General features: G+C 43.5%; 1 protein-coding gene across 2 annotated transcripts in view; it reads right to left on the reverse strand.

Annotated features, from left to right (window-relative positions):
• Window positions 1-25,800, reverse strand: part of STX17 (syntaxin 17) — a 158,060-nt gene that overhangs the window by 54,414 nt on the left and 77,846 nt on the right. For both annotated transcript variants that reach the window (XM_040432628.1, XM_040432629.1), the window contains exon 4: window positions 13,590-13,794. In XM_040432628.1, the coding sequence (XP_040288562.1) occupies window positions 13,590-13,794 (205 nt within the window). The remainder of the gene's footprint in view (window positions 1-13,589; window positions 13,795-25,800) is intronic.

A 25,800-nucleotide genomic window follows, 5' to 3' on the forward strand; every position in this document is an offset into this window, starting at 1 on the left:
GAATATGAACCTGTGGAAAGCAGTGGCTCTCTGACCCAAAGTTCGGACGAGGAGGTGGAGGTCCCTGGCAGCACCAGGCGTACCCGGCCCCATGTCGCTAGACCACAGGTTATGCAGGATCCGCTTCAAGAGCAGCAGAGTGGGGCTGTCGCTGCCGGATCACGTGGTGAGGCATACACCAGCAGCGCAGCCCTCCCTGGACCTAGTACCAGCACTGCCGTACAACATGGTGACGTGGCGAGCACCAGAAGGGCAGTTGAAGCTGGTACGGTGGCACGTGCACTAGTTACCCCGTCGCAGCCACCGCAAAGACAGGCCCGTAGAGCCCCTAGAATCCCTGAGGTGCTGGCAAACCCTGATTGGCAGTCACCAACTTCAGCCGCACCTGTAGTTCCCCCTTTCACCGCCCAGTCTGGAGTTCGGGTTGAGACGGCTCAAATCGGTTCGGCCCTGGGATTTTTTGAGCTGTTCTTGACTGCGGAGCTCTTGGACTTAGTCGTGGCAGAGACCAACCAGTATGCCACACAATTTATATCCGCCAACCCGGGAAGCTTTTATGCCCAGCCTTTCCGGTGGAAACCAGTCCAAGTTTCCGAAATTAAATTTTTTTTGGGCCTTCTCCTCAACATGGGCCTGACAAAAAAGCATGAATTGCGGTCATATTGGTCAACGCACCCGATTCATCACATGCCCATGTTCTCTGCTGCTATGTCCAGGGCACGATTTGAGGCCATCCTCCGTTTCCTGCATTTTAGCGACAACACCACCTCCCGTCCCAGAGGCCACCCAGCTTTTGACCGGCTCCACAAAATTCGGCCCCTCATAGACCATTTCAACCAGAAATTTGCAGATTTGTATACCCCCGAGCAAAACATCTGCGTAGACGAGTCCCTAATACATTTTACCGGGCGCCTTGGCTTCAAACAGTACATCCCAAGCAAGCGTGCCCGGTATGGGGTCAAATTGTATAAGCTCTGTGAAAGGGCCACAGGCTATACCCACAAATTTCGTGTCTATGAGGGAAAAGATCAGACCCTGGAGCCGGTCGGTTGCCCTGACTACCTGGGGAGCAGTGGGAAGACAGTCTGGGACTTGGTGTCACCCTTATTCGGCAAGGGGTACCATCTTTATGTGGACAATTTTTACACAAGTGTGGCCCTCTTTAGGCATTTGTTTCTAGAACGGATTTGCGCCTGTGGCACCGCGCGAACTAGTCGCGTGGGCTTCCCCCAACGGCTTGTAACCACCCGTCTTGCAAGGGGGGAGAGGGCTGCCTTGTGTAACGAAGAACTGCTCGCGGTGAAATGGAGAGACAAGCGTGACGTTTACATGCTCTCCTCCATTCACGCAGACACGACAATCCAAATTGAGCGAGCAACCCGTGTCATTGAAAAGCCCCTCTGTGTCCACGACTATAATGCGCTCATGGGAGGGGTGGACTTCAATGACCAGATGTTGTCTCCGTATTTAGTTTCCCGCAGAACCAGACGCTGGTATAAGAAGGTGTCTGTATATTTAATTCAATTGGCGCTGTACAATAGTTTTGTTCTCTACAGTAAGGCTGGAGAACACGATCTTTCCTCAAATTCCAGGAAGAGATCATCGAGAACCTCCTTTACCCAGGAGGTTCCGTGGCCCCATCCCCCAGTGTAGTTAGCCGTCTACACGAGCGACATTTCCCCAGTGTCGTTCCTGGTACCTCAACCCAACCGTCACCCCGAAAAAGATGTCGTGTCTGTAGCAGGAGTGGAATAAGGCGTGACACCCGCTATTTCTGTCCTGACTGTGCTGACCACCCTGCCCTATGCTATGGAGAGTGTTTCCGGAAGTACCACACACAGGTACACCTAGCATAGGGATTGCATCTCACAGGACAGGCACACAGGGCTATTAGGGCCCTTTTACTCTCAGCTGCTGCAAACGTCTCCTTTCACCTGGGATAAAGTGCATAACGTACTTCGCCACATCTTTGGGCGATTTGCGCTTTGCACATTGTTCCATGGGGAAGGAGAGGTTTGTTCTATAAAGGTAAAAAAAACTAAACAAAAAAAAAATTACCGGTAAGTAAAAAAGTTAAAAAAGTTTAAAAAAGTTAATATGTTCTGTTCTAAAGTTAATAAAGTTATTGCTTTGCGGCCTGGTTTTTTCTTTTTTGTTTTGTTTTTTTTACCTTCCAGGTGGACCAACCGATCGACCAGCTGCAGCACTGATGTGCATTCGGACAGAAGCATTGTGCTGCTGTCAGATTACACGCAAGTCGGTGTATGCGGCGCTGCAAGACGAGATTTCTCCTCAGCAGTAAAAGATATGTTTGCCGAGGCATATGAGCTGAGGAGGTGGCGGTGTTCATATACTTTGGCAAACACTTTGTATATATAAAAAAAAAAATCCCGGCAATGATTTATTCATCCACATCGATTGATGTGAATGGAGAAATCTGGTTTGCCAGGGCATACGAGCTGAAGTGGGTATGGATGTTGGGCGGAGCTCCTATGTCCTGGCAGACGCCTTTCCCCTCCTTTTTCTTTTTTTGGCAGAGATTTTTTCATCCACATTGATCGATGCGAATGAAGAAATCTGTGCCGTTCATTTTTTTCTTTCAGCCCAGAGGCTGAACGGAAAAAAAAAATCTCATTACCCGTATGCTCAATATAAGGAGAATAGCAGAAACTCCTAATGCTGGGCATACATGTAATGATTGCGGAGACCCTCAAATGCCAGGGCAGTACAAACACCCCACAAATAACACCATTTTGGAAAGAAGACACCCCAAGGTATTCGCTGAGGGGCATATTGAGTCCATGAAAGATTGAAATTTTTGTCCCAAGTTAGCGGAAAGGGAGACTTTGTGAGAACAAAATCCAAAAAATCAATTTCCGCTAACTTGTTCCAAAATTTTTTTTTTTCAATGAACTCGCCATGCCCCTCATTGAATACCTTGGGGTGTCTTCTTTCCAAAATGGGGTCACATGTGGGGTATTTATACTGCCCTGGCATTTTAGGGGCCCCAAAGCGTGAGAAGAAGTCTGGTATCCAAATGTCTAAAAATGCCCTCCTAAAAGGAATTTGGGCCCCTTTGCCCACCTAGGCTGCAAAAAAGTGTCACACATGTGGTATCTCCGTATTCAGCAGAAGTTGGGGAATATGTTTTGGGGTGTCATTTTACATATACCCATGCTGGGTGAGATAAATATCTTGGTCAAATGCCAACTTTGTATAAAAAAAATGGGAAAAGTTGTCTTTTGCCAAGATATTTCTCTCACCCAGCATGGGTATATGTAAAATGACACCCCAAAACACATTCCTTACCTTCTCCTGAGTACGGAGATACCAGATGTGTGACACTTTTTTGCAGCCTAGCTGGGCAAAGGGGCCCACATTCCAAAGAGCACCTTTCAGATTTCACAGGTCATTTACCTACTTACCAGACATTAGGGCCCCTGGAAAATGCCAGGGCAGTATAACTGCCCCACAAGTGACCCCATTTTGGAAAGAAGACACCCCAAGGTATTCCGTGAGGGGCATGGCAAGTTCCTAGAATTTTTTATTTTTTGTCACAAGTTAGTGGAAAATGATTTTTTTTTAATTTTTTTTTTTCATACAAAGTCTCATATTCCACTAACTTGTGCCAAAAAAATTTTTTTTTCATGAACTCACTATGCCCATCAGCGAATACCTTGGGGTCTCTTCTTTCCAAAATGGGGTCACTTGTGAGGGATGTTATACTGCCCTGGCATTCTAGGGGCCCAAATGTGTGGTAAGGAGTTTGAAATCAAATTCAGCAAAAAATGACCTGTGAAATCCGAAAGGTGCTCTTTGGAATATGGGCCCCTTTGCCCACCTAGGCTGCAAAAAAGTGTCACACATCTGGTATCTCCGTACTCAGGAGAAGGTGGGGAATGTGTTTTGGGGTGTCATTTTATATATACCCATGCTGGGTGAGAGAAATATCTTGGCAAAAGACAACTTTTCCCATTTTTTTATACAAAGTTGTCATTTGACCAAGATATTTATCTCACCCAGCATGGGTATATGTAAAAAGACACCCCAAAACACATTCCTCAACTTCTCCTGAGTACGGCAATACCACATGTGTGACACTTTTTTGCAGCCTAGGTGGGCAAAGGGGCCCATATTCCAAAGAGCACCTTTCGGATTTCACTCGTCATTTTTTACAGAATTTGATTTCAAACTCCTTACCACACATTTGGGCCCCTAGAATGCCAGGGCAGTATAACTACCCCACAAGTGACCCCATTTTGGAAAGAAGAGACCCCAAGGTATTCGCTGATGGGCATAGTGAGTTCATGGAAGTTTTTATTTTTTGTCACAAGTTAGTGGAATATGAGACTTTGTATGAAAAAAATAAAAAAATAAATAAATCATCATTTTCCACTAACTTGTGACAAAAAATAAAAAATTCTAGGAACTCGCCATGCCCCTCACGGAATAGCTTGGGGTGTCTTCTTTCCAAAATGGGGTCACTTGTGGGGTAGTTATACTGCCCTGGCATTCTAGGGGCCCAAATGTGTGGTAAGGAGTTTGAAATCAAATTATGTAAAAATTGACGAGTGAAATCCGAAAGGTGCTCTTTGGAATATTGGCCCCTTTGCCCACCTAGGCTGCAAAAAAGTGTCACACATCTGGTATCTCCGTACTCAGGAGAAGGTGGGGAATGTGTTTTGGGGTGTCATTTTACATATACCCATGCTGGGTGAGAGAAATATCTTGGCAAAAGACAACTTTTCCCATTTTTTTATACAAAGTTGTCATTTGACCAAGATATTTATCTCACCCAGCATGGGTATATGTAAAAAGACACCCCAAAACACATTCCTCAACTTCTCCTGAGTACGGGGATACCAGATGTGTGACACTTTTTTGCAGCCTAGGTGGGCAAAGGGGCCCATATTCCAAAGAGCACCTTTCGGATTTCACTCGTCATTTTTTACAGAATTTGATTTCAAACTCCTTACCACACATTTGGGCCCCTAGAATGCCAGGGCAGTATAACTACCCCACAAGTGACCCCATTTTGGAAAGAAGAGACCCCAAGGTATTCGCTGATGGGCATAGTGAGTTCATGGAAGTTCTTATTTTTTGTCACAAGTTAGTGGAATATGAGACTTTGTATGAAAAAAAAAAAAAAAAAAAAAAATCATCATTTTCCACTAACTTGTGACAAAAAATAAAAAATTCTAGGAACTCGCCATGCCCCTCACGGAATAGCTTGGGGTGTCTTCTTTCCAAAATGGGGTCACTTGTGGGGTAGTTATACTGCCCTGGCATTCTAGGGGCCCAAATGTGTGGTAAGGAGTTAGAAATCAAATTCTGTAAAAAATGATGAGTGAAATCCGAAAGGTGCTCTTTGGAATATGGGCCCCTTTGCCCACCTAGGCTGCAAAAAAGTGTCACACATCTGGTATCTCCGTACTCAGGAGAAGGTGGGGAATGTGTTTTGGGGTGTCATTTTATATATAACCATGCTGGGTGAGAGAAATATCTTGGCAAAAGACAACTTTTCCCATTTTTTTATACAAAGTTGTCATTTGACCAAGATATTTATCTCACCCAGCATGGGTATATGTAAAAAGACACCCCAAAACACATTCCTCAACTTCTCCTGAGTACGGGGATACCAGATGTGTGACACTTTTTTGCAGCCTAGGTGGGCAAAGGGGCCCATATTCCAAAGAGCACCTTTCGGATTTCGCAGGTCATTTTTTACTGAATTTGATTTCAAACTCTTTACCACACATTTGGGCCCCTAGAATGCCAGGGCAGTATAACTACCCCACAAGTGACCCCATTTTGGAAAGAAGAGACCCCAAGGTATTCGCTGATGGGCATAGTGAGTTCATAGAACTTTTTATTTTTTGTCACAAGTTAGTGCAATATGAGACTTTGTAAGAAAAAAAAAAAAAAAAAAAATCATCATTTTCCGCTAACTTGTGACAAAAAATAAAAAGTTCTATGAACTCACTATGCCCATCAGCGAATACCTTAGGGTGTGTACTTTCAGAAATGGGGTCATTTGTGGGGTGTTTGTACTGTCTGGGCATTGTAGAACCTCAGGAAACATGACAGGTGCTCAGAAAGTCAGAGCTGCTTCAAAAAGCGGAAATTCACATTTTTGTACCATAGTTTGTAAACGCTATAACTTTTACCCAAACCATTTTTTTTTTACCCAAACATTTTTTTTTTTATCAAAGACATGTAGAACTATAAATTTAGAGCAAAATTTCTATATGGATCTCGTTTTTTTTGCAAAATTTTACAACTGAAAGTGAAAAATGTCATTTTTTTGCAAAAAAATCGTTAAATTTCGATTAATAACAAAAAAAGTAAAAATGTCAGCAGCAATGAAATACCACCAAATGAAAGCTCTATTAGTGAGAAGAAAAGGAGGTAAAATTCATTTGGGTGGTAAGTTGCATGACCGAGCAATAAACAGTGAAAGTAGTGTAGGTCAGAAGTGTAAAAAGTGGCCTGGTCTTTCAGGGTGTTTAAGCACTGGGGGCTGAGGTGGTTAAGGACAGCCAGGTGCTGCCAAAAACACGGACTGGCAATTAAAATCCAGTCTGGTATTTGACCCCAACTGGCTGCAAATCAGCCCAGCAGCACACGCTGGGAAGAAAGTACCTGTTTTCCCAGACCATTCCCCTCACTGTCACAGGTGTGAAAACCAGATTGTAGCGGATCAAGGAGAGAGTTAGCCAAGATATAGTGGATAGCGGAAGAGTAGATCAGTCGCTCAAGGAGTTTAGAGATGAAGGGAAGATTAGAGACAGGTCTGTAGTTAGCTGTTCAGGATGAGTGAAGAGAAGGTTTCTTTAATAATGGGGTTATAACAGAATGTTTGAAAGAAAAGGGGAAGATACCAGAAAAGAGAGAGAGAATGAAGATTTGGTTTAGGTGAGTGGTGACAGCCGGGGAGTGAGACTGGAGAAGGTGAGAGGAAAAGAGTCACTAGTGCATGTGGTGGGACGAGAAAAAGAGAGGAGCCTGGAGACTTTTTCTTATGTGACTGGGTTGAATGTGGAGAGTGAGCCACAGGAGATGCGGGTGGGAAAGGGATCAATGACACTTAGGCTGGGAGCTGATTTCCTGCTGGATATTTTAAATGTTTTCTTTGAAGTAGGTGGCTAGATCGTCAGCACAGAGGTCTGTAATAGGTGCCTGCACGTTTGGACTAAAGAGGGAGTGAAAAGTGCTAAGGAGATTTTTCGGATTATAAGAAAGTTAGGAGATCAGGGTGGTAAAGTTGATCTGTTTGGAGAGGTGAAGGGCAGAGTTGTAGGTTGTCAACATGAATTTACGGTGGAAGAAATCTTGTGGTACGTGAGTTTTTCTCCATAGGCGTTCAGTGCTTCTGGAGCATCGCTGGAGGAAGCGATTAAAGGTGTAAGCCAGGGTTGCTTTTGTCTCTGTTTGGAGGTTATGAGTGTAGGGGGCGCTACTTCATACAGGCTGCTTCTGAGGGTGTCATTATAGTGTTTTGGAGCCAGTTCTGGACAGGAGAGGGAGAAGAATGGGGACAGTGATGACTGTAGAGAGTCTGTAAGTTTCTTAGTGTTAATGGCATGCAGATTTCTGAATGTGTGACAAGTAAGAGTATGCTAAGAAGCATGAGGACTTGTGACAGTGAAGGAGAGAAGGTTGTGGTCAAAGAGCGAGAGAGGAGAGTTAGTGAAGTTGGAAACAGAGCAGAGCCAGAAAAAGACCAGGTCAAGTGTGATACAGTCTTTATGCGTTTGAAAGCTGTGAAAGTCCAAGACAGGAGGTTAGAGAGAGAAGCTCGGAGGTAGATGGAAAAATAGGGCTGTTTATGGGATGTTAAAATGGCCCAGAATGAGAGTTGGTAGCTCTGAGGACAAGAAGTGTGACAGCCAGGCTGCAAAGTGATCCAGGAACTGGGTGGGTGAACGAGGGGTTGGTGATTTATCCCTAGGATAGGCAGGAAAACCCTGCTGATCAGCTGTTTGGAAATAGCTCTGTCACTGGAAATGGTGTCACAACTACATAGACCACAAAATTATAGCCATTTGTACAAATACAGTGCAGCTTAAGAAGAACCAAAAGTCTTGTGAAGTCTGTTTGAAAAATCAGAATAGATCTAGAAGAGTACAAGCTTCTCTGTGTAATTAATTACATTAGAACTTAGAAATTAGAATAGTTGTTCACAGAAAAGATAGATTTAGGCTGGCAACCCTGTTTGCAGACAGAAGAATCAGAGGTTCCACCTGCAGCCTGTTATATCACATTCAGACACAAGTTTATGAGGAGGAGGATGAGGGAAATGGGCAATCTCATTAGAAATAAATAGAAGAATTCTTTATTTTTTACAGTTCACTGAAATGAGCGCTGACCGCGGCATAGAAGGTGCATGCGGTGGGTGAGGGACCCCATCGTGTCCCCGCGCTGCTGTGGCGGGGACCCAATGGGTGACAACACAGCCTGATTCCATGCACAAGCTGCCCAATGCCTTGCACAGAATCGAGACCTGCCTTCTACGGGGGCCGAGGAGATCCAGCCCCAGGCTGGGTCTCCTAGGCAACCTGTTAAGTGTATTACTCAGTGTAAGGGTCCATTCACACATCCGTGGTGTGTTGCGGATCCGCAACACACCCGGCTGGCGCCCGCTATAGAAATGCCTATTCTTGTCCGCAGCTGCGGACAAGAATAGGACATGTTCTATCTTTTGCGGAGATGCGGACCGGAAGTTCGGGGCCGAAACCCGGAAGTTCGGGGCCGCGCTCCGCAAATGCGGAAGCGGAGAGCACATAGTGTGCTCTCCGCTTCACGTCCAGGCCCATAGAGAATGAATGGGTCCTCACCTGTTCCGCAAAATTGCGGAACGGGTGCGGACCCTTTCTGCGGACGTGTGAATGGACCCTAATACACTAACAAGCAATGCATTACAATACAGATGTATTGTAGTTCATTGCAGAGGGGATCAGATCCTCAAAAGTTCAAATCCCAGAATGGGACAGAAATAAAGTAAAAAAACAAAACAAAAAAAAGGGGTTTTAATAAAAAATAAATAAAGTTTTAAGTAAAAAAGAAAAAGAAAAAAAAAAGCCCCTTTCCCCAGATTTTATAATAAAAAATATAAAAAACACACATATTAGGTATCACCGCGTCCAAAACGACCGGCTTTATAAATATATCACATAATCCACCCCGTCCTAAAAACACCATAAAAAATAAATAAAAACTGTGTAAAAAAAATGCCATTTTTGTCACCTTACATCACAAAAATTGCAACACCGAGCGATCAAAAGGCGTATGCCCCCAAAATAGTACCAATCAAACTATCACCTCATCCCGCAAAAAATTAGACCCTTCCTAAGAAAACTGGTTAAAAAATAAAAAAGCTATAGCTCTCAGACTATGGAGACACTAAAACATAATTTTTTTTGTTTCAAAAATGCTATTATTGTGTAAAACTTCAAAAAGAAAAAGTATACATATGAGGTATTCCCGCTCTATAAAAATATCACATGACCTAATCCCTCAGGTGAACGCCATAAAAATAAATAAAATCTGTGCCAAATTACCAATTTTTTGGTCACCTTGCCCCAAAAAGTTTAATAATGAATGATCAGAAAATCATATGTACCCAAAAATAGTACTAATAAAAACATCAACTCTTCCTGCAAAAAACGAGCCCCTGCACAAGACGATCAGCAGAAAAATAAAAAAAATATGGCGTTCAGAAAATGGAGACAAAAAACCATACGATAATTTATCTTTTCAGCAATGCTTTATTATGTAAAACTGAAACAAACAAAAAAAAGTAAATATATTTGATATCATTGCGTCCGTAACAACCTGCTCTATAAAAATAGCATATGATCTAACCTGTCAGATGAATGTTGTAAAAAATTAAAACGGTGCCAAACAGAAAATGCCTAACAAAAAATGTAATATAGAGCAATTAAAAATCATATGTACCCCAAAGTAGTACCAATAAAACTGGCACCTTATCCCATAGTTTCCAAAATGAGGTAACTTTTTGGGAGTTTCTACTGTAAGGGTGCATCAGGGGGGCTTTAATTGGGACATGGCATCTAAAAACCAGTCCAGAAAAATCTGCCTTCCAAAAACCATATGGCACTTCTTTCCTTCTGCACCCTGCCGTGTGCCCTTACATCAGTTTACAACCACATGTGGGGTGTTTCTGTAAACTTCAGAATCAGGGTAATAAATATTGAGTTTTGTTTGGCTGTTAAACCCTGGATGTATTAAAGAAAAAAAATGAACTAAAATGGAAAATCTGCCAAAAACGTGAAATTTTGAAATTTCATCTCCATTTTTCTTTTAATTCTTGTGGAACACCTAAAGGGTTAACAAAGTTTGGAAAATCAGTTTTGAGTAACTTGAGGGGTGTAGTTTCTACCATGGATTCATTTATGGGGGGTTTCCCCTATGTAAGCCCCACAAAGTGACTTCAGACCTGAAGTTGTCCTTAAAAAGTGGGTTTTGAAAATTTTCTTAGAAATTTTAAGAATTGCTTCTAAAATTCTAAGCCTTCTAATGTCCTAAAAAAATAAAATGACATTTACAAAATGATGCCAACATAAAGTAGACATAAAGTAGACATATGGGGAATGTTAAGTAATAAATATTTAAAGAGGTATCCCTTTCATTTTTTTTTTTTTTCAATTTAACATCTTTATTACTATAAAAAGCAAGTACACAAAATGCAATTCAACCTTATTATAAATTTTCAGCTTTTTTCCCCATAACCCCATTACCCCCCCACCCCACCCTGCGATGCATACACCCCCGCCCCACCCCGAACCCCCCTCGAAAATAAATAAGGAAAAGGGAAGAGAGAAGGAAAATAAATAAAATAAAATTATATATAAATAAGTAAATAAATAAATAAATATATTCCACGTACAGTCCTATCAGAACTACCAGTCGTCTCATATCTTAACCCATTTCTCTAATCCACCCCTCTGCTTATAGAGAATCAGTTCGTAGTTTTTAACCTTATTAACCAGGTTTATCCAATTGTTTACCTCTGGTGCATGACGTGCAAACCAGCTCCGACTAATCAGGAGCCTGGCCAATAGTAGTGTTCTACCTAGTAGGATCTTTTGGGGTTAATGGCTACTTAATGTCGAAAGATCGTTCAGTAGAAACAATTGTGACTCAAGAGGGATCCGTATTTTTAATTTGTGGGTGAGGAAATTATTAATACTACTCCAGTATGCTCCGAGTTCTGGGCATGCCCAGATCATATGCAAATAATCCGCACCGACAGTATCACATCGAGGACACTTGGAGGTATCTCTTATTCCACACTTATTTAACCAGACGGGGGGTGACATATAATCTGTGATAAATATTAAACTGTATTAGAAAGTGAAAATACTCCCCCACCCTACCATTTGTATATTTGGGCAGTCCCTCTCCCAGGCCCTTTGCCCTGGTGATTGTGTCTCGGAAAATCGTGACTTAATTAATAATTTATATATATTTGAAATCTTCATTCTTAATGGTATCTTCCCGAACCTCTCATTTAACGGAGAAGAATTATCTATTTCTAGCAGTGATTTATCATCCAAACTAAAAAGTGCCGAGCAAAGCTGAAAATACCTAAACCAAGATAGATTCTCTACACTATGTGATAATTCCACAAACGACTTAATTTCTCTGTTCTTAACAACCTGTGCTATATAAAGAATCCCATTCTTTTGCCAGAATTGATCCCTTGCTATACCATCTAAAGTCTGTAAGTGGATATTGTGCCAGAGAGGCGTGAATATAAGTGACCCCTTTACCCCCAACCATCCTCTAGTAACAGCCCACATTTTCGATAGTAATTTTTAAGTCCCTTTATCACCCCGATCCCTGTTAATCAGTAGCCCAGATTCCAGAAGCGTAAATATATTATTATGCACAGAGCTTCTTACTAGGCTACTTAGAAGTGTACTATTTGGCCATTCATTGCACATCCATAGCTGAGCAGCAATAAAGTAGCCCTTAAAGCATGGGAGATTTAAACCCCCATGCTCCAACGGCTTATATAAATATTCTAGTTTGAATCTCACTCGTTTTCTTCCCCAGATCAAATCATTAATTATTCTTTCCAGAAGTTTGAAATATTTATCCTGTATCCAAATAGGTATATTCCTAAGGACATAGAGGAATTGGGGTATCACTTTCTGTTTTAAAAGCAGAGACATTGAAATTTAGAAAATTGCAAATGTTTCAAAATTTCTGGTAAATTTGGGATTTTTTTCATAAATAAAGGTGAAATATATGGACTCAAATTTATGACTATCATGAAGTACAATGTGTCATGAGAAAACAATCTCAGAATGGCTTGGATAAGTAAAAGTTTTCCAAAGTTTTTACCACATAAAGTGACATGTCAGATTTTCAAAAAATGGCCTGGGCAGGAGGGCGAAAACTGGCCCGGGGTAGAAGGGGTTAATTTGACTGATTTGATCCCTTAGGCTGGTTTCACACGGTCGTTGCGGGTGCGTTGCGGGAAAAGATGCGAGTGGGTTGCGGGAATATGCACGATTTTTCCCCGCGAGTGCAAAGCGTTTTAATGCTTTTTGCACACGCGTGAGAAAAATCGGCATGTTTGGTACCCAGACCCGAACCTCTTCACAGAAATTCGGGTTTGAGTTCAGTATTCTGCAAATAATAGCATTCTTTAATACAGAATGCTTAGTAGAAGGTCAATTGAGGGTTAAAAAAATTAAATAAAAAATTAACTCACCTCCTCCAATTGATCGCGTAGCTGCCAGTCTCCTGTTCTTTCTTCAGGATCTGTCAAAGGACCTGTGGTGACGTCACTGAGCTCATCACATGGTCTATCACCATGGTGATAGATCATGTGATGTATCATGTGATGAGCACAGTGATGTCACCACAGGTCCTTTGACAGGTCCTGAAGAAAGAACAGGAGATCGGCAGCTACGCGATCAATTGGAGGAGGTGAGTTAATTATTATTTTATATTTTAACCCTCAATTGACCTACTAAGCATTCTGTGTGAATAGACTTTCATCCTAGAAACCATGCGTGAAAATAGCACCGCGTCCGCACTTCCTTGCAATTTTCACGCAGCCCTATTCACTTCTATGAGGCCTGCATTGCGTGAAAAACGCACAATATAGAGCATGCTGCGATTTTCATGCGACGCACAAGTGATGCGTGAAAATCACTGCTCATGTGCACAGCCCCATAGAAATGAATGGGTCCAGATTCCGTGTGAGTGCAATGCGTTCACCTCACGCATTGCACCCGCGCGGAAATCTTGCCCGTGTGAAAGAGGCCTTACTGAGTTTGCTTTCTTTGGACCAATTTCAGTGTGGTAGTGTTGTACTCAATGATCAAAAGTACAGCCTGCAGGAAATAAAGCAAAAATGTCTGTAGCTACTGAAAAACATGAACAATTACAAGATAAACTAATTACAATAGAAATAAATGTAAAGTAATCAAGCAATAAAACTAAAATATGCCAACATAAGAACTTTCATTTCTACATGTGCTTACATTTACAAATAATAAACACATACTGAAAATATAGTATTTATGTAAAAAAATTTATAGAAACACTACCTTTGGTTGCGAAATTATTTGGCACATCAAAGACATTTCTTTCATGTAAATCTTCAACTGATTTTGAGTGAATCTCTAAAAATTCCCTGATTGATGCCAAAGCCGTATCTTTTACTGGTTGCAGTACTTTGGACAAGGCCTGGATATCTTCTTTCTTTACCTTTAGAAAAAGTGTTTCCATATCTTGCATATTGGCCTGAAGTTGCTGAAGAAAAATAAAGAAATACTTCTCAGTTTTTAATATTATTTTACATTATTATATAGATAATATTTAGTACCAGTCAAAAGTTTGGATACAAATTTTCATTCCATGAGTTTTATTTTTTATTTTATACATTGCAGATTCATATTGAAGACATGAAAATGATAAAGTAACACATATGGAATTAAGTAGTAAAGAAGAAAGTGTTAAGCAATACCAAAATGTGGACCATGGACCCAGTGAAGTCAATGGGTAGGCAAAAAATGCGGATTTAACATGGATGGTATCTATATTTTATGGATCCACAATTTGCGGACCTTATACATTTATGTCTCAGCTTTTTCTAACTTTAGACCATCCCCGTGAACAACTTTCAGTATAAGGGGAGGTGTTATAAGTAACTGATAGCATTCCCTGTGTAAATAGTTGTTGATCACTGATAGCAGTTTACGGGGGTGGTCTTAAATTGAAAAAAAGAAGATACGTAAATGTATATTTAATTTTACTGAATCTTTTCCCACAAAAATATGTATTAATCTGCTCAGCTTCTGGTTTATAACTTGCTGCCTGTAGATTGCATTGCATTTTGTAGTAACAGGTCCTCCTTCATATCGCTGTAGACACAGACAAACTCATTCAAATTCACAATTTTAACCTTACAGAAACATTTCTTTTAATCTAATAAACCAATTGAGTGATAAACTAAGGCCGAGTTCACACGAACTGTGTGACCCGTGCCCGTGCTGCGGCACGCAAGTTGCGGGCCGCAATGCATGATCGCCGGCCGTAAGTCAGCCGCATCGGATCGCGGACCCATTTACTTTAATGGGTCCGCGATCCGCCGATTCCGCAAAAAGATAGGACATGTTCTATCTTTTTGCGGACCGGAAGTACGGGACGCAACCCTACGGAAGCACTCCGTAGTGCTTCCGAGGGGCCCCGTTCCGTGCGGCCGTTCCGCAATTCCGGATTTGCGGACCCATTGAAGTGAATAGGTCCGCACCCGTAATGCGGAATGCACACGGAACTGTGGCCGTGTATTGCGGCCCGCAATTTGCGGGCCGCAATACGGCCACGGATCACACACGTTCGTGTGAACTAGGCCTAAGACTAGATCACTATAGTAAAATTATGCAGGTCTGTTCAGTATATTGGTTATTCTATCAAATACAGATGTATATAGGTATTTAAAGGTCATGTACAAGTGGAAAAACAGAAGAATCAAAACTTATTTTTTTTACAAAAAATGACCCTTAAAACTTACTTTTTATTAAATTCTTTCTTTTAAAAAACCTGACAACACAGGCTAACTATGCAGAAATTCACAGGGTAAAGCCTCATGCACACGGGCGTGCCGTTTTTTGCGGTCCGCAAACCGCGGATCCGCAAAAAACGGAAGCCGCCCGTGTTGCCTTACGCAATTTGCGGAACGGAACGGACTCCGGCAATATAAATGCCTATTCTTGTCCGCAAAGCGAGGACAAGAATAGGACATGTTATATTTTTTTTCCAAAACGGCGGCTTGGATGCGGACCCTAACAACGGTCGTGTGCATGAGGCCTAAGCGAACGAAAATTATTTGAAGGTATTTACCAGATAACTTGTAGGCCGCCAGTGGTTATAGGTTATTAGCCCTTACAGAAACTGGGTTTCCCTACTGTCCCAACGCGTTTCCCCCAACAGGGTTCATCAGGGGTTGGTGGGAAACATTGGTACAGGGCTCAATACCAATTTTTCCCACATGACCCCTTGATGAACCCTAGTGGGGAAAACGCGTTGGAGCAGTAGGGAAACCCAGTTTCTGTAAGGGCTTTTTAGGGCCAGCCAGGTTAGGTACGGGGAGGCCCCACCTTCAGGAGTCATCCCCGGGCAGGATTTAGCAGGGCTACACTAGGGTATATTTTCCCTCTCTGTTTTTCCCTTCCGACCCTAATAACCACTGGCGGAATACAAATTATCTGGTAAATACCTTGATCTGATTTATGTTCGCTTACCCTGTGAATTTCTGCATAGTTAGCCTGTGTTGTCAGGTTTTTTAAAATAAAGAATTTATTAAAGTAAGTTTTAAGGGGTCATTTAAAAAAAAAAAATTTTTTGATTCTTCTGTTCAGTATATTGCTTGTAAAAAGATTTTCACTTTATATAATCTTATACAGTATAAATGTATGAAATAAATAAACTGAGCCAGTGAGACAAATATAAAATATACCTAGATTAAAATTTATAGCAAAAACGTTCCCTGTAATAATATGAAGCATAATTTACCAAGAATAATGAATTACATTTGAATGCATTTTATAGCACTAAATATATGATATGTAACACTATACAGAAATGAATCAAACACCTCTAATATTGTATGAGGTTAAACTGCATATGGTGGCACTTATTTATGCTACAACACAATTTTCCCATCCTTGCTATGCATCATTAGATTAAAACTGGCAATGTATATAAGATTAAAGTTGAGCAAAATGGCAGATTTAACCATTATGGCTAATGATTGGCTCATCCTGCTTGGCTGCATTCTTACCAGTCCTAATAATAAGTATATGGCCAGCATAGTAGGGAAAATATAGCAATGTTTAAAGAGTTTGTGCAGTGCTACAATACTGATGATCTATCCTCAGGATAGGTAATCAATATCAGATAGGCACCCCCATTGATCAGCTGTTTGAAGTAGTAGTGGCACTCGTGCAAGTGCTGCTTCCTCTTCGAATTTACCTATATGTAATCTCCTTTTTAGACGGCACACTGCAATTACAACTACTTGTCTCATTGTTATTATTGCTCAGGCACCCTCCTACAGGGGAAGGTGCCTTAAGTACCCCAGGGTTGCCAGCTGCTGGGTGGTGAAGATTAGGGTGCACATGCGCTGAGCCTTTAAAAGCAAGATAAATCATGTGCCCCCTACAGGCAGACGAGAGACCTTCCCAGCAAGAAGGCCACAGCCTGTGTTGAGGGACAGAGATGGACCAGCCGGGAAGAAAACAGAAGGAGGCTGGTCCAGATGGTCAGGCAGGATAAGCAGAGCAGCAGCAGCCATTAGCTTCCGTTGTAACAAGTACAATTACAGTGATGCCACATTTGTATAGTTTTTCTTGTGTTTTCATACTTTAAAAAAAAAAAAAAAACTTTGAAAATAAGGTTTTTTTTTCTTTGTATTGCCATATTCTGATCCCCATAACTTTCTTATAGTAATGTCTACAGAGCAGTGTGAGGGCTCATCTTTTACATGTGATCTGTAGTTTCTGTTGATACTATTTTGGAATGTGTAGGATCCATTCTGATCACTTTTTATTACATTTTTTTTGGGATGTGAAGTGACCAAAAAAACGATGAATTGGCCATTTTTTTTCTGTTACAGCATTCACCACCCGGACTAAATACTTTTAGATTTTAATATTTTTAGGATATGCAAATACCAATGAACTTTAATTTTTATTGTTTATTTTTATTTGAAAAGTGGTGAGGGGTGAGCGTCTGCTGCCAAGCTGACTCTCTAAAATATTAAGGGCGAGTGCCTGCTGCTGATCTGACCATGGAAAAAATTATGGGCGAGGGCCTGCTGCTTAGCTGACCATCTAAAACATTAGGGGTGAAGGTCTGCTGCTGAGCTGACCATCTAAAACATTAGGAGTGAGGGCAGCCTAATAAGCATGTTGATATGATGGAGGAGGACGAGAAAAGGAAGATTGAACCATATATGCTTTTTTGGGGTGGAAGGGGTGCATGGGAATACAGTGTATTCAATACACCATAAAAGCCACATTTAAAGTGCCTTTATGTTCAGCCGCTTTCCTCTGGTGGAGAAGAGAAGTCAGGGGCAATCCAGGCCTTGTTTTTTTTTATAAGAGTCAACCTGTTAGCATTTTTCAGTTGACAGGCGGATCCGCTTATCAGTTATTATGCCCCCAGCAGAACTAAATACCCGCTCTGACACAACGCTGGCAGCAGGGCAGGCCAGCACCTCCAAGGCATAGAGCGCCAGTTCGTGCCACGTGTACAGCTTGGAAAACCCAATAGTTGTAAGGCACAGAGGGATCACTGAGGACGCTGACACGGTATGCTACGTACTCCTTCACAATCTTCCAAAACTTTTCCCTCCTTGTGACACTAGGCCACGCATCAGGGGGAGGGTGCTGGCGGGGTGTCATGAAACTGTCCCAGGCCTTGGAGAGTGTTGCCCTGCCTCTGTTGGAACTGCTGTGTGTTCCCTTTCGTCTCCCCTCCTCGGTTGCCAAAGGAACTACGTACTCTGCCGCCAGCGTTGTCAGCTGGAAATTTTTGGAGCAATTTTTCTACAAGGACCTTCTGGTATTACACCGTTTTGCTACTCCTCTCCACCACAGGAATGAGAGATGAAAAGCTCTCTTTGTAGCAGGGGTCGAGAAGGGTGAACAACCAGTAATCGGTGTTGGCCAAAATGCGTATAACATGAGGGTCACGGGAAAGGCAGCATAACAAAGTCAGCCATGTGTCCTCATCAGGAGGATGACTCTCAATCTCCTCATCCTGTTCCTCTTCTTTGGCCCATCCAAGCTGAATAGATGGAATAAACCTGCTATGGGTACTACCTTGTGTAGCGGAGGCAACAGTCTCCTGCTCCTCCTCCAATTCGCGCTGAGAAGATGAACTGAGGGTGGTCTGGCTATCACCCTGTGTACTGACTTCTCCCATTTCCACCTCTTCCACATGCAAAGCGTCTGCCTTCATTGTGAGCAGTGAGCGTTTCAGTAGACACAGAAGTAGGATGGTTACGCTGATAATAGCGGCATCGCAGCTCACCATCTGTGTTGCTTCCACAAAGTTGCGTAAAACCTCACAGAGGTCAGACATCCATGCCGACTCTTCGCTTGGGAAGAGCGGAAGCTGACTGGAAAGGCGACTACCATGTTGCAGCTGGTATTCCACTACTGCCCTCTGCTGCTAACAAAGCCTGGCCAACATGTGGAACGGGGAGTTCCAGCGCGTGCTCACGTCGCACAACAGTTGGTGAGCTGGCAATTGCAAGCGCTGCTGCAGCGTTGCCAGACCGACAGCAGCTGTAGATGACTTTCGGAAATGAGCACACACGCGGCGCACCTTCACCAGTAGCTCAGGCAAATTGGGGTAGGTTTTGAGAAAACGCTGAACCACTAAGTTGAACACGTGGGCTAGGCATGGTATGTGTGTGAGCTTGCGGTGCTCCAAAGCCGCCACCAAGTTACGGCCATTATCAGACACAACCATGCCTGGTTGTAGGTTGAGTGGCGAGAGCCACAGCTCAGTCTGGTGCCTTATACCCTGCCACAGCTCTGCGGCAGTATGCCGTTTGTCACCTAAGCAAATTATTTTCAGCGCGGCCTGTTGCCGCTTCCCCACTGCTTGCAGCTACTGACTGGTGGCTGACTGGTGCTGCAAGATGAGAATTCAGAGGTGGAAGTGGAGGTGGAGAAGAGTGAGTTGCAGCCACTAATGTAGGTGGTGGCGGAAATCCTGATGGAAGTAGGGCCCGCAATCCTTGGCGTCGGTAGCACCTGTGCCATCCCAGGGTACGACTCGCTCCCGGCCTCCACAACGTTCATCTAGTGTGCCGTCCGGGAAATGTAGCATCCCTGGCCAAAAGCATTTGTCCATGTGTCAGTCGTTAAGTGGACCTTCCCAATAACTGTGATGGTCAGGGCACGGGTGATGTTACGTGACACATGCTGGTGTAAGGCGGGGACGGCACACCGGAAAAATTAGTGGCAGCTGGGGACTGAGTAACGCGGGACAGCCACCGCTATCAGGCTGTGGAAAGCCTCAGTGTCCACAAGCCTAAATGGCAACATTTCCAGGGCCAGCAATTCGGAAAGGTGCGCATTTAGTGCTATGGCCTGTGGGTGGGTGGCTGGGTATTTGCGCTTTTGTTCAAAAGCCTGGGGTATGGACATCTGTACGCTGCGCTGGGACACAGAAGTGGATGTGCTAGCTGATGGTGCTTGCGAAGGTCCAGGTGCAGAGCGGGAGGCATCCGGGCCTGCGTCTTGGACGTGCGCCAGCACGTAACACAGGGGAAGAGGAGGCAGTGGTGTGACCCGCAGACACTGATTGTAGACCCAGGCATTTGGCACACCTATTAGGGTGCTTTGATGCCATGTGGCAGATCATGCTGGTGGTGGTGAGGCTGCTAGTGTTCACACCCCTGCTCATTTTCGTACGGAACAGGTTGCAAATGACAATTCTTTTATAGTCCGCACTTTCCTCAAAAAAGCGCCAGACTGCGGAACACCTAACCTTTGGAAAGGGAGATTGCCACAAGGGGGTGCTCCGGGGAACAGTTGTGGGCCTGTTTGGTGTGGCCCGCCTTCTCCCTTTTGCCACCCCACTGCCTCTTCCAGCCTGTTGCGCTGCTGCGGATCCCTCTCCCTCTGTACTGCTGTCCTCGCTCGGCTTGCCATCTTCCCAGGTTGGGTCGTGATTTCATCGTCCACCACCTCCTCTTCCACTTCCTCACTCTGGTCATCCTCCTGACTTGTTGACCTAACAAGAACCTCAAAGAACCTCACTTCAACTGTGTCTCATCATCATCATCCACCTTGTGAAACACTAATTGCCGTTCCCCACCATCATCTTCTGACTGTGGATGCTCAAGAGTTTGGGAATCAGTGGACAAGATCTCCTCATGTCCCTCTTCAAGTGGGCTTGGCGAGAGGCCCAAATCAAGGAATGGCGATGAAAAGAGCTCATCGGAATATCCGAGTGTGGGATCACTTGTTTGCCAAGACTGTACATGGTGGGAGGAAGGAGGATCAGGGTGAGGATTCTGCTGACCAGACTCTTGGCTACTGAGACTGGACTTTGTGGAAGACAGGGTGGTGCTTAACCGACTGGAAGCATTATCTGTTGCAATCCAACCGACCACCGGGTCGCACTGGTGTGACTTCGAGAGTGGTGTCCTGCGCCGCCCTGTAAACTGGGACATGAAGCTAGGTATCGTGGATGAGTGCGTTTCTTATGCTCTGGCAGCAGGCACATTTTCACCGCTCCTAGGGCCACGGCCTCTGCGTGCACCATCAGCAGCACGGCCACTTCACCGTCCCTTACTGCTTTGAGCATATTAAATGGTATATATGCTTGCAAGTATGTCACACGTACAGTAGCGCAGGTTTTGTAAGTGTATGCACAAATAAATTACACTGAATGTCACAGATATTTAGGATGCGCAAACGTTATACAGGAGATGTAGCGCAGGTATTGTCGCTGTCACCAGCGGCTAAGAAAAAATTACACTGAATGTCACAGATATTTAGGATGCGCAAATGTTATACAGGAGATGTAGCGCATGTAATGTCACTGTCAGCAGCGGCCAAACAATTGCATTAGACGTCACAGATATTTAGGATGCGCAAAGGTTATACAGGAGATGTAGCGCAGGTAAAAAAAAAATCCTGTCCCTACACTATCTGTCCCTTCTGCTGCAGATCGCCCTGACTAAGACTGAGCCGAACCACGTGTCATCGGGTGCTATATAGCACCTTAAGGCGCATTCCGGACAGCCAATCACTGTAATGCTAGTAACCAACATGGCTACGGCATTACAGTGAGTGACAGTACTTCCCCGCACATTTATTGGTTGCTTAGCAGCAAACAAATGTGCGGGGAGGAGACTTGAGCATCGCGCTCGAGCACATGCGGTGTTCAGCCGAGCACCGCGATGTGCCCAGCATCGCGATGCTCGAGTCAAAATGGTGTTCGGCCGAGCATGCTCGTCCAACGCTAATATATATTAAAAAAAAAACTATAATAGGCAAAAGTCAAAATCACCTCCAATTTAAAAAATTTACATATAAAAATAAACAATACAAAAATAAACATGATTGATATAGCTACATGCAATAATGTGTGGTTGTATCCTATGAGGGATATTAGGATAAGTAGAGGGTTCATGGCTGCCACTGTCAGTGACTGTATTCTATTGCGCCTGGTACAAGTGTACCAGAAACATTTACCACTGCTTGCACACTATAGGAAAAAAGCGCTGGTTACTCTGGTGTCCGGGACTGCAGGAGTCTGCATAGGTGGGATATTTTTCCTATAATGAGCAAGCATGGCCACTGCTGTTTTATCGCTGGGTGGTCATAAGCATGTAAACGAGCAGTGTACAATGTGATGGAAAAATGAATCAAGCCAGCAAAAGAGGGAATATGGACAATCACAACATTAGTGACTTGTATACTTGTATACATGATAAGTGCCATTTTCTGAAGTGAGACAACCCCTTTAAAGATCAGAGCCAAGTGAAAATATTGGGGAAGGCTTTGACAGTGTGGAGTCTTTATGGTTTAATATCCATGGAGCAGATAACAACGGTAAACTATTCACTGGAGTTTGTTATAGGCTATCCAAACAGCTGAACAAGCAGAGGATGAAATGCTGCAACGGGAAAGACAGCGATCAATAATGCTGTCCTTATTATGGGGGATTTTCACTTTTCCAACATTAATAAGTAAGTCTTATCCACAATTCAAGACAATTATTTCTCTCAGTTGGTTGATGAACTGACCAGAAGAGATTTGCTGGATCTGATTTTGTCAAACAGACGAGATACAATATTGGATGTGCATGTCCATGAGCACCTGGGCCACAGCGGCCATAATATAGTAAGCTTCAATATAATATTAAATATATTTCTAAAAAGGGAGCTAAAAAAAGCTGGAACTTTAGAAAAGCTAAATTCAGTTGACTAAGGGACTGCCACAGGTAACAAAATGTCCAGGAATAAAAGGCAACCAGTGTGGGTAAAAAGAGATTGAAGGCCGATGGTTCAGAAAAATCATTCCAGGAGTACAAAGAGCTCAATAGGAAATGTAAGAATAAAATAAACTAAGTAAATTAGCCACAAAAAACTTTTACAAATATAAAAGTTCCAGAAAGAAAAAAACCGCAATTAGACTTACCGGTAATTCAGTTTCCTTGAATCCACCATGACGGCCCACATTGAGATTGACCCTTGACCTCTGTAGGGGCAGGAACACATAGAGAGTTTAAGAACCCCCCACCCCTCCACCTCCTCAGTGCTTTACAATTACCCGAAAGGTGGAACAAAAGTAAAAGGATATTGATTCATACCCTTAAACTCCTAAATAATCATCTGCATGTATATGCAATTTATATACAAAAAACATTTTTTTTATTTTTTTATTTTATTTTTTTTGGGAAGGGGAATAGTATGGGCCGTCATGGTGGATTCAAGGAAACGGAATTACCGGTAAGTCTAATTGCGGTTTTTCCATTTCATCCACCATGACGGCCCACATTGAGACATATCAGATAACTAAATGGGTGGGGATATCGCCTGTAAAACCTTCCGGCCGAAAAGAGCTTCATTCGCGTCCGGAAGATTAAGACGATAGTGTCTTACAAAAGTATTAGTGCTAGACCAGGTTGCGGCTTTACAGATCTGGTCCAGCGAGACCCCTCCTTTCTCGGCCCAAGAAGAGGCAGTGGCCCTAGTAGAATGGGCTTTAATATTACCAGGACTGGGTTTGTTCTGGATCTTGTAGCAGCATTCAATAGTGGATTTGATCCATCTGGCTATGGAAGACCTGGCTAACTTCTTTCCTTTATTTTTTCCTGAAAACTGAATAAGAAGGTTGTTATCCACCCTGAAATCTCTTGTAGAATCCAGGTAATGGATAACTATGTCCCCAACATCCAGGAGATGTAACCCATCTCTAGACCCTGTATGTTCGGACCTAGGGATAGAGGGTAGGAAGATCTCCTGCTCTAGATGGAAAGGTGAGACTACCTTAGGGAGAAAACCTGGGTCGAGAGTTAGACGGATATAATCTTTGCTAATTTGGAGGTAGGGCTCTTTACAAGAAAAGGCCTGGATCTCTCCAATGCGTCTGGCTGAGGTGATAGCGATCAGAAAGGCAGTTTTTAGAGAAAGGTGTTTTAAAGAGATCTCAGATAATGGTACAAATGGAGGTTTTGTTAGGCCCTCCAGGACGATGTTAAGATCCCAAGTCGGAGCTCTGGATCTCAGAGAGGGTCTCAATCTAGAAACTGCTCTGAAGAACCTCCTGATCCATCTATGGTTGGCCAGGCTGCAGTCATAGAAGGAGCTGAGGGCAGAAATTTGGACCTTCAGAGTACTAGGTCTCAGGCCTAACTCAAGGCCGCACTGTAGAAAGTCCAAAATTCTGTTGATGGGAGGAGAGGTGGTGTCTGGGTGCTCAACTCCTAACCAGGAACAGTATTTCTTCCAGATCTTAAGGTAGATGGAGGAGGTCACCTTTTTTCTACTCGCCCTCAGAGTAAGTATCACCTTTTCCGAAAGTCCTCTGCTTCTTAATGTCTCGCTCTCAGGATCCAGGCTGACAGTCTGAATATACCTGGGTCTGGATGAAGAAGAGGGCCCTGGACTAGAATATCCCTCTGGAAGGGAATCTCCCACGGATCTTCCAGCGATAGCTGTTTTAGAGTGGAGTACCAACTTCTCTTTGGCCATAGAGGGGCTATCAGGATGAGAGTAGTCGGTTCCTCCAGGAGCTTCTGGACGACCCGCGGTATTAGTGGTATTGGGGGAAAGGCGTAGGCTAGTTTCCATTTCCATTGTATTGACAGGGCATCGATTGCCCATGGACTGTCTCCTGGGTTTAGGGAGCAGAAACATTTTACCTGCGCATTTCTTCTGGAGGCGAATAAGTCTACCTCTGGACAGCCCCATCTTTCTGAGATCTTCTGGAAGATATTCCTGTTCAGAGACCATTCTCCTGGATCTACTGTCTCTCTGCTCAGAAAATCTGCTACTGCGTTTTCGCAGCCCCTTAGGTGGATGGCGGACAGAGATAAAGCGTTCTCTTCTGCCCAGGAGAAAATTCTTTTTGCTATCTCTCCAAGAGGCCGTGACCTTGTCCCTCCTTGGTGACGCAGATAAGCCACCGTTGTGGTATTGTCTGACATTATTCTTAGGTGTCGCCCTTTTAGAAGACACTCTCCCTTTAATAATGCCTCCAGGACTGCGTATAGTTCTCGGTAGTTGGAGGATCTGTGTTTTATCTCGGCAGGCCAGGTACCCTGTAGAAGATGATCTCCTATCTTTGCTCCCCAGCCTCCGAGGCTTGCGTCCGTGATTACTTGCACGGCGGGATGGTTCCGCCACTGAAGGCCTCCTAGCAGTCGTCTTTTTACTTTCCACCAATCCAAGTCTGTTTTTACGGCCTGAGGGATCCGAAAAATCCTGTCTAGACTTACTTGTCTTCCGTCCCAAATAGTTAAGATCCAATTTTGGATTACTCTTGTGTGGCTTTGGCACCATGCCACCGAGGGAATGCAGGCGGTTAGGCTTCCCAGGAGACATTGCGAGCCCTCTGGAATGTTCTGATTTTCTCTGTCAGTGCAGTAGCCTTGTCCTGAGGGAGGAAGGTCATCAACAGGGACGAATCTAATTCCACACCCAGGAACTTTATTCTCATGGACGGGGTTAGGGTGGATTTTTTTGTATTTATAATCCAGCCAAGGTTTTTTAAGAATTCCGAGAATCTTTGGGTTGCCAAACGGTTCTCGGATTCTGTCTTGCCCAGAATTAAAAAGTCGTCGAGATATGGAATGATTGTGATTCCTTCCTGACGAAGGTAGGCCACCATCTCTACCACGACTTTTGTGAAGACCCTGGGGGCCGAGGAAATACCGAAAGGGAGAGCGACGTATTGGAAGTGATGGATAGACCTGTCTGGTCCTCTTAGAGCGAATCTTAGATATTTTTGGGAAAGATGATGGATGGGGACATGGTAGTAAGCGTCCTTTAGATCGATTGATGACATGAACGCCCCTTTTGGAATCAGAGGGATTGTGGATGGGATGGTCTCCATCCTGAACCTCCTGTATAGAATAGACCTGTTTAGGGGTTTTAGGTTTATTATCGTGCGAAAGGATTGGTCTGGTTTTTTTACTAAAAAAAGACTGGAATAAAATCCTCTCCTTTCCTCTGAGATAGGAACCTTTTGAATTACCCCTAGCTCTAAGAGGTCCTGGATGCCC

Source organism: Bufo bufo, chromosome 5 (genome assembly GCF_905171765.1).
Source record: "Bufo bufo chromosome 5, aBufBuf1.1, whole genome shotgun sequence".
NCBI lineage: Eukaryota > Metazoa > Chordata > Amphibia > Anura > Bufonidae > Bufo > Bufo bufo.